This window comes from Dendroctonus ponderosae, unplaced genomic scaffold (assembly GCF_020466585.1).
Source record: "Dendroctonus ponderosae isolate FM_Combo_2020 unplaced genomic scaffold, Dpon_F_20191213v2 Dpon_F_20191213_115, whole genome shotgun sequence".
In the NCBI taxonomy this organism is placed as follows: domain Eukaryota; kingdom Metazoa; phylum Arthropoda; class Insecta; order Coleoptera; family Curculionidae; genus Dendroctonus; species Dendroctonus ponderosae.
The window spans coordinates 34,530-43,745 of record NW_026017264.1 but is presented as its reverse complement, the minus strand read 5'-3'; the positions used below and the strand labels follow the sequence as shown (position 1 = coordinate 43,745).

Sequence of the window (9,216 nt, the reverse complement as noted above, 5' to 3'; positions counted from 1 at the left end):
TTTTTAAGTTATTTTGTACCAGCACATTTATTGCACAAGTTTTGACGTGTTTGTCCATTTTTCAAAGAAACACTTAAGTGATAAAAGCGTTGTTGATTGCTGAAATTTATTCGAAACGTTGGCCCCACCGTTCTTCAAACTTCCACCACACAGGCATTGAGAACATCTTACCAGATGACCACATCAGGAATTTGCACGAAGATTATTTTGGCAAATTTATATTCTCTAACTCGTGTTCATATATTCTCTTATAGCGCATATGAGACAAAAAGAAAATAATTTGTTTAGATTGCTTGTATTAAAGCAAATATTAAAACATAAATAAAATGTTAAAAAGTTCCTTTTCTAAATTTAAATATAATATTCTCTTATTCAATACTTATTTACATACACAAACCAAACTAAAATTGCAAATGAATTTAGTAAATTCGGTAAAATGTTAATAGCCACAATTGGTTTGGGTAAGTTTGCTTAATACTTCCAGTTATTTCTTGTATAATACACTTAATTAGTCTTAACAAACCCCAATTCTTCAAATTAATGTAATAAATATTCCTTGCAAGTTATTTAGTATAAGTTAAATTAAATCATTTTGCAAAAACTTTGAAGGAAGATACTGGTTACTCAGGTACGATTCTGATTTAATCAAAGCTTCTATGCTTGCCTTGACGCCAGTATCCAAACATGTTTGTATCTGCTTTTGGATTTTTGGATTTTCTTGAACACACTGCAGTTGAAGTAAGCTTGTAGCTTTTCTTTCTTCCCTGTTGTTCAATATTTCATAATTTGCACCCACATTTAAGATTTCTGTAGGAAAGACTCCAATCCACTTAGCTTTTGGAATTGCTAGATACTCAGAAAGGTGAACATTCGTCTAAAAGCAAAGAAACTATTTTGATTAGTATTATCTAATACCAATCTGATGTACAGGATTATTGATTGAACTTTGGCCACCCCATTTTTGCATCTAATTTGAAATTTAGAGGCAAATGTTAAATACAAGAATTGTAGATATTAACGTCTAGTTTATTTTAAGATAGTAACAATTAATAAAAAGGATCTCAAATTCAAATTGGATACCTTTGGCCACCACGATGAATGGGGGAGATACGCCTAATAAAAATTTTAACTTGCCACTGAGATGCTACTATTGACGTTTATTTAAACGTTTAACCCAACATGATGTGAATGGGCGACTTTGGGGAAGATAATAAAAAGTAGCGCTTCCGTGGACTAATTACATTCTTACAAATATACTGTTTAATTATCACTACCTTCGATCCAAATCGATACGTTAGCATAATAGAAATACCATCAGGATCTGCGTCTACAAAGATGAAAACTGGAATCTCCATTACCATCCACAACTTTTTTAAGAATAGTTGGGTATTCAAGTCAGGATATCCTTTACCCTAAAATATATTACAATAAAAGTTCTCGTAAACTTGTTAATTATGTTTCGGGTGAAACAGAAACTGGCAATTTGCAAAATTCTTACAGTTATTAATATAAAAGGTTTGGTTAACTTATTTGGTAAATCTTCTTCGAGTAATTTGTTAAAAATAGATTCCTTCTCGACCACTAAAATGAAAAAGGCTTGCGACTGAATTTCACAAATATTCATTACATCGTTAGGCACCAACGTTCCTAAAAGCAAAATGTTGCTTAAAATATTAAAATTTTCAAGTGTGTTAAAGAATGTTTCATTTTTAATAGTTAATAAATAAATAATAAACGAATTCAATAGTTAGTAAGTAAATTTCTTGTTTTATTAATGATTTCAAACCATTTTATACAAGTGTTGTACAACTGGGATATAATAATATAATCCGCTTCTTCGGTTTTGCAGGTTTCAATACAAACCGATATTATATAACAGTATTCTTTCAAAAACAAACGAATTTGGTATAGCATATTTAATAAATAGAGCATACAATGCAAACTTGATCCACTACCTGCAACATTACAATTTATGGTTTCTCCTGTATCCATTACCAATTTCATGTTGCCATAAACTAAGCCTTTTTGGGCAGTTATATTCAAGGCCCACATGCCGACGTTCAGCATTCTGCTTATGATTCGGATGGCGCTATCAGTGTGCCTTTGTGTACAAACGTCCGTCTTCAATTGATAATAAATTTCTCTGAAATTGAAGTAATAAAATTACTTGATGCCACTCGAACATTAATTGGATGTCATGCAAGATGTTTGTAATAACAAAATTAAATTAATTATGTTAATCTTTATGGGGATGAGAGTATTATCAGTATAGGTTAATTTTCTTTCAAAATTAATGCTGCTTTACCTTTTCGTCAATTTTGAGTTTGTATGCAGTAAAATCCGTATTTTATTTAAAATAAATAATATTAAATTGAAACGCAGCCTGTTACTTGGAGTATGCCGCCGTAGTACATAATGGCGACGTGTTAAGTCTACCAACTGATATCTGAAAATTGTTAACAAAATATTATTATTTTAACAATGTTTCTAAGCAAATATGAACATTGAGAAATCATAATACCATTTTTGTTTTCGAATTATATCGGGTTCTAAATTAATTTTCCATTCATTGTATTATCACTGAAAAACTTCTTATGTGTTAAAAGGGGGAGTTTTTCGGGTTTTACAGCCGTCGTGAATTATAAGTTCTATATTGGCGTTTTGCAAGCACGAGATCTGTAAGAACAGAACTGCTCAGTTCAGTGTAACATTTCGAGCAAACCATTTCCGAGGTTGCACACTCGTGCTTGCAAAACGTCCAGAACAAATTTAATTTAACGACAGCTTAAAAACCCGAAAACCTCCCCAGTCTCAAGGAATCGCCTCGAATCGCAGCGATACCAATGTCATGTCATAACCAACCATGTGATTATTGTTGTGATGGGGGTCATGAACTACCTTGTGCCGAATTTATGTCGACTAACGATATTTTTTTAATTTCATAGACAACAAAAACATTTCTACTACATGACCCTCCCTGACTTGAAAGCTGAACCCTGAGACAAACACTGCAATGGAAGAGCAGGATGCTCTTAAAATCCAAAATGTTGCTCTTCATAAAATAAAATTCATAAGTGTATAACTGTTATATACTGAAAATAGTATGTTAACCAAATATTGTTGTTGACAACGGATCTAAAAGTTATGGCTTGCGTCCTACAGGCCCAAGTAAATAAGTACTGCTTTTCATATTATGTTTTATAATTTACTATATGCCAGTAAAATGTAAATCTCCTTACCTGTCATCTCTAAACACGCAGTTCGCTATCGATGGAATGTTTAAAGAAATACTTTTGCCACACTCATAATCCGACAAAAGCTGTACCATGATTTCTTCTATCTTAGTCAAAACATCCGAGCTATTAATTTCCAGAGGCACTGTGTCGGAAAACTTTGAGAAAATTAGAGACTTGTCTTTCAAAATTCTATTAATACTGTTTCCCAAAAACGTCTGATATTCTGTTCGATTTTTCGTATCAGAACTCAAATCGTCAGGAGTAGTTTCATCTGCAATCAGGTTCATTCTCTTTTAATTTGAAGCTAATTGAAACCGACAATATGTTTGATCCCAGTGACTTAACGATTAATTGTAATGCATTAAATTAAATCAAGTTCCATATTCTGAACAACTTGAATACATTTTAAATTTAATATTTGAAATAAATATAGGTTTATTATGCTGTCAAATAGGCAGAAGTAATTCAAAACTGTTTTTGCAGAGCTGCATAGCTTTTTTAATTGTTGTTTTAACTAAATTATAGGTCAAAACTACAAAAAAGTTGGTATGGATTATGCAATTTTATGTATTGTGAAATCAAAAAAATCCGGTATTTATGCACATTTTGGGCTGTGTGTTTCAAAAGACCCCTTTCTCAGTTTGAGCAGTAGCAAGTAGTACTACTGGCGATTATTTAAACAACAACCTGGACGATTTAACGCAGTCACGGAAATTTCGCTATCATACATTTTCTAAATGTCTTTTGGAAGAACTTGCCTGTTAAATATGACGATGAGGTTGTAATACTTTCGCTATCCTCATTTTCATTTAAAAGTTCATTCCCGGAATCACCTTCGGCTTGATTTAGAAACTTGTTAATAAGTTTGTGTTCTTTTGGTACATACGTTTCTTCAACAGAAGTACGAAAACGTCGTTTAATTTTATAAATGCGAATATTGTTTTTTCGATATCTAAAAGCAACAGTAAATTTATCTATGGAAGTAGAGTATAAGTAATATACAATATCTACGTATTGCTACTCACTTTTTAATATAAGTTTTTGCCATTATTCCATCCTGATTTTCTAACTGTTTGTCCTCGGATTTCCGCTTGTTATAAGATTTAATAATATCTGGTTTTTCGTCTAGAAGCTGTTTCAATAAGTTATCTTCATATAAAATGGAAGTTGGTGACCAATTAACTGTTCGACTTGTTTCGGAATTTTTGCAAGTAACTCGATTTTCTTGAGAGTTGCGTAAGATACTTTGCGGTTGAGTGAAGCAGTCATTTCGCGAACAAAAAATACCATTATTTTCTGCATATGTTTGGTGGGTTTGGGTCAAAGTCTGCTGAGTAGGAAACTCATATGAGTCACATCTAAACTCTTGTGAGCAGAACGTCTCGTTTTTATTATTTTTAGATGTATCGTTTTCTTTAAGCCGGTCATTGGGTTTATTTTGGTAGCTATATAGATACCGAGAATTTGGTGACCTAACAAGCGATTTTGCGGTTTCATCGGTGCATTGGAAAGGTGCTTCATTGCAAAATAATCGTTCTGCAACGTTGACATTTTTCTCGTTGTCAGATTCAATTTCGTCTAGCTTTCTGAGTGGTTTACTAGCATTTTTAGAAATTAAATTTGGAATCCGCATATTATCCGAAATATGTGTTGTGGTGACTGCACCTGAGTTAACTTTCCATTTATTACTTTCGTAAATTCTATTTAGAGTCGTTAGCGTTTCATTATCCAGAGAACTTGGATTGTTAAGATTGCCTCGAGTATTAGTTACTATCGCATTGGAATTTGATAAATAGGAAGTTGAATGGGTGGAAGGAGGAATTACTTCCATGTTTGTTTGAGATCGTGACATAATCTGGGAAGTAGATTGAATATCATCTTTACAGCAAATTGCGCTTTGGCTAAAAGAAAAAATATAACTTTTAACAGCATTATTATGAAATAAATGCAGTCTAAGTCTAGGAATGTGCTTATAAATGTGTTAGTAAGTATCAAGTAGTGATTTAAAAACGTACCAATTACATGTCGTTGATGGCTTTCCAGCAACTAAGTCATTATTTTCTTTGACTGGAGATTCTTCTAGTACCTCTGATATCAAATTTGTTGTTCCGAAACAATTAGTATCCCTTACATTATTCGCATTATGTATTAATCTCACTCTATCTTGTGCATCCATATTTAATGTGTTTGTGATGTCCTTACTTTCGGTACTATTTAAGCAGGTGTTAAATATTCTCTTAAAAAAACGTTCTTTTCGAAATGGTAAATTCTCCTTATTAGCTATATCGTATGTCGAATTTTTCTTTTCTATATGTGGATAACCAAGCTTGTTTGAATGTTCGTCTTTTTTACTATCATAACTTAATGTGCTCCAAAAATATGATCCTTTCCTGTTGCCTTGAAAGTTCATATTGGATTTGGCCAGGAAATCGTCAAATGGTTTAACGTTGTTGGTTTCCTGAGATGGTCTATTTAAAGTGTTTCCGTAAACTTCTCTCAAAGTGTTAACGTTCTTTTGTTCAAAAATATCGGTACTTCTGTGGCTATTTTGTGAATTAAGCCCCACAGTTGTTGAAGCTTTTAATTCTGCAGCAGATCTGAATGACAAAGATTTACAAAACGTTGCACCAGATGTCAGACTTGTTTCCATTTTTCTTGGATCAAAACGTATGTTTACTAGTAAATCTCCTAAAAATGTAAAATACTGTATTAATTTACTGTTAGTCATTTGTAAGTAATCGTAAAGTCACGTACAGGAAAAACATACCAGATATAACTATTACTTAGCCGGTTAGAAGTGATTAAGATAACTCGACTTGCTCAATTCGATAAATATACAGTGTTATTTGTTTAAACAACAACAATAAGAAAATGAACCAGTACATTGTATTTAAACGATTAACCTATTTGATTGAGAATGCCTTAACAAAACTTTATGTTTGTTGCTAACAGAAAATACTAAATGAACCATATTTTAAATTTTACCAATTATGGTATTATGGTGGTATTAAGTTGTGGGCATTCACACAAGCAATGGACGATGCGAGAATAGATTCTCGCTACACAAACTTGCTGAAAAAAAATATATATGCCTCATTACATGTACGAATCAACAAGGACTCAAAGCCAGAGAGAATCAGCATAAATAGGGGTGTTCGACAGGAGGATAGCATATTTCCAAAATTGTTAACACTGGTGCTAGAAAATGTCTAAAGCATAAATATAAATGGATCCTACTTGAAGCACTTCCTTTTCGCCGACGATATCGTCATAATAAGTAGCAATATACAGGAATTGAAAGAAATGCTAAATCCACTGAGCGATGCCTCTAAAATGATCGGGTTAAAATGAAAATTAATTTCAAAGACCAAAATCTTAAGTAACACTTCGGAACAAATATACATAGATGGTTCAAAACTCAAAAATGTAGGAGAGTAGATATGTTTAGGATAAACAACAAGAATAGGAAAAGAAAATCAAACAGCGGAGATTAAGAGAAGGATAAGACTAACTTGGATAGCCTTAGGATAAAAAAGTTGATATTTAGAAATGGTGAAATTCCGATAAACCTCAAAAGGAGAGTGTTCGACACCTGCATATTGCCAGAAGCGACTTATGCCCTGGAAATAATATAAATGATGGAAAAGACCAGAAATCAACTGAAGGTAATGCAACGAGCTATGGAAAAAACAATGCTTAACTTAGGGACAGGATGAAGGACAAGTCTTAGGGACAAGATGGAGAAGCATGAGAGAGGCCTATGTCCAGGAGCGGATGATAGAGGGCTGACTAAGAATAAGAAGAATTACATTATGGTAATAAAATTTGCCTAATTATCTAAAAAATAACTGGTTTGTTAATGCTTTAAAGTGGCCAGACTCTTTCCGATTGATCATCAATACTTGACGCAAAGTCTGAAGCTACTTGGCGCACAAAGTATAGTCCAAACAGTTTAAAAATTCCAACTTTTCGGCTTTAAAATCATGCATTTAAAATGTTACGACCTTCTGGAATTTTACAAAAATATCTGGTGTAAAGCTGAACTTTGCCGATACAACAAATAACTTGTTTCGCAACTTGAAATTTTTGGTTACAAAACCTAGAAAGAGCAAAGTTTTAGTAATTAATTAGCTTTAGTGAGCTGACGAGCACCTAATCTGCCAATCAGGCGCAAATTTATATAATGGAAAAGAATGTAGATTCTAGACTCACTGGTAACTTTGTCCTCTAACAATGGTTCAATTGAATTGTGAGCCACTGTTTCAGGGTCTCCCACTAAAGAATATTTATTCTTGAATAAAGATGAATCTAATTTGTCCAATGAGTTAGGGATGTTTGAATATTCAGTCTGTTTTCTAGTACTTAAAGTAGGAGGTTTTTTAGTAAACGATTTTTCGGCAAATGGCCATTTTGAAAACGTATTGCTTTCAGAATCATTTTTGGGGATTGCTAAATCGTTTGTGGCACTTCTTCTGATCATTGATCTTCCTACAATCAATATTTCAAACTGAAAAGAATCAATTACTCCTTTAGTAGTTTTAAGAACTACAGTGTAAAATGATAAGATAACTAACAATATAGCACGATGTCAAAAAAGAGTCTTCTTAAGAGAGTAAAGATTTAATTTACTTAATTGTAGTATGTTTCAATCTGAAAGCTGTTTATAACTGGTTAAATAACAACAGATAAATTGATACGTTTATGTTAGAAAATGTATTGACGCAAAGTGTACGATACTAGATAAAAAACTATTAAGCGGGTCTTTAAAACTGACGTCATTTCTTTCTAGGTATTCCCTAAGAAGTACAGACAAAATACTAAAAAACAAATAATTTTCTCTAAAAACTTGGATATTTAGATAAATATTTTATAATTTATTTATCAAAATATTTTGTCGTTAAAAGTACATATACAGCACAAGTTGGCACCGCCTTTTTCCCATAACATAATGAGTTTTACTCTAAAGAAGGGTATTCGATATGACAAGATTACAGATTGACATATTGGGACTCAGCGAAACACGATGGCCAGGATCGGGACAAACAACAACCGACACTTATACAATATATTACAGAGGTAATAATGACCCCCACCATAGACTGGGAGTCGCTTTTATTAATTCCCATTAAGGAATAAGAAAAATTAAAGGAACATTGGGAATGAACACGGAACGCCCAAATTGCAAGTTACTTAGAAACAATAACACCATCATAACAGATATAAAGGAGAAATTACATACATGGAAACATTACATGCAGCGAGTATTTCAGAAAGATAGACTTGAACAACATGGTTAGAGGCGATTACTGGTCCAAATATCTATCTTAAAAGAGGAAATCATACAGGCCATTCGTCAGCCAAAGACTGGTAATGCTGCAGGCTCTGACTGTATCAACGTTGACATTCTTAAACTAGCAGAAGATAGTGTCGCCATGGTTCTCACCGATTTATTCAACACAACATACATCTCAGGAAGAATACCACAGGACTGGTTAAAGTCAACTTTTGTCACGCTGCGAAAAAAGTTAATGCCAAACACTGCTCCGAGTATCGTCCTATAAGCCTTATGAACCATGTACTTCAACAGATAAATTCAGTGAAGTGTGAAAAAGTGTTATGAAACTGTCTCAGACACACAGTTTGGTTTCAGAAATGATCTGGGAACAAGAGATGCTCTCTTTAGCGTGCAAGTTCTGGTCCAGAGATGCTTAGATATGAATAGCCCAGCATACATGTGTTTTATAAATTATGAGAAGGCTTTTGATAAAGTACAACATTCTAAAATAATACAAAACCTTCAAAACATTGGGCTGGGTCAGCTAGTGTGACATAAGACTTATCGCTAATCTATAGTGGAATCAAAGAGCTTCTGTTCAGGGGAGAATCTTGTACCGGATGAGACAGAAATCCAGAGAGGAGTCTGCTTTCAGCATTATTGTTTAATATCTATTCTGAATCTATTTTGTCCGAAGCTCGGTCC

General features: G+C 33.2%; 1 protein-coding gene across 1 annotated transcript; it reads right to left on the bottom strand.

Moving 5' to 3' along the window:
• Positions 1-528: 528 nt before the first annotated feature.
• On the bottom strand, positions 529-7,722 carry LOC125503043. The gene is made up of 10 exons (XM_048662773.1): positions 7,449-7,722; positions 5,252-5,924; positions 4,262-5,137; positions 3,995-4,188; positions 3,240-3,507; positions 2,306-2,446; positions 1,956-2,143; positions 1,499-1,647; positions 1,275-1,412; positions 529-874 (listed from the first exon to the last, which is right to left on the bottom strand). The coding sequence occupies exons 1-10, from the start codon at positions 7,714-7,716 to the stop codon at positions 578-580; spliced, it is 3,192 nt and encodes a 1,063-aa protein (XP_048518730.1). The 5' UTR covers positions 7,717-7,722; the 3' UTR covers positions 529-577.
• Between the last annotated feature and the right edge of the window lie 1,494 nt (positions 7,723-9,216).

Excerpts from the sequence above, each read along its gene's own strand:
- LOC125503043 (XM_048662773.1), bottom strand. The coding sequence starts at position 7,716 with ATGATCAGAAGAAGTGCCACAAACGATTTAGCAATCCCCAAAAATGAT. Across the intron at positions 3,508-3,994 it reads CTCATCGTCATATTTAACAG|ATGAAACTACTCCTGACGAT; the intron begins GCAAGTTCTTCC and ends ACCTGATTGCAG. Across the intron at positions 1,648-1,955 it reads CATAAATTGTAATGTTGCAG|GAACGTTGGTGCCTAACGAT; the intron begins GTAGTGGATCAA and ends TTTTGCTTTTAG.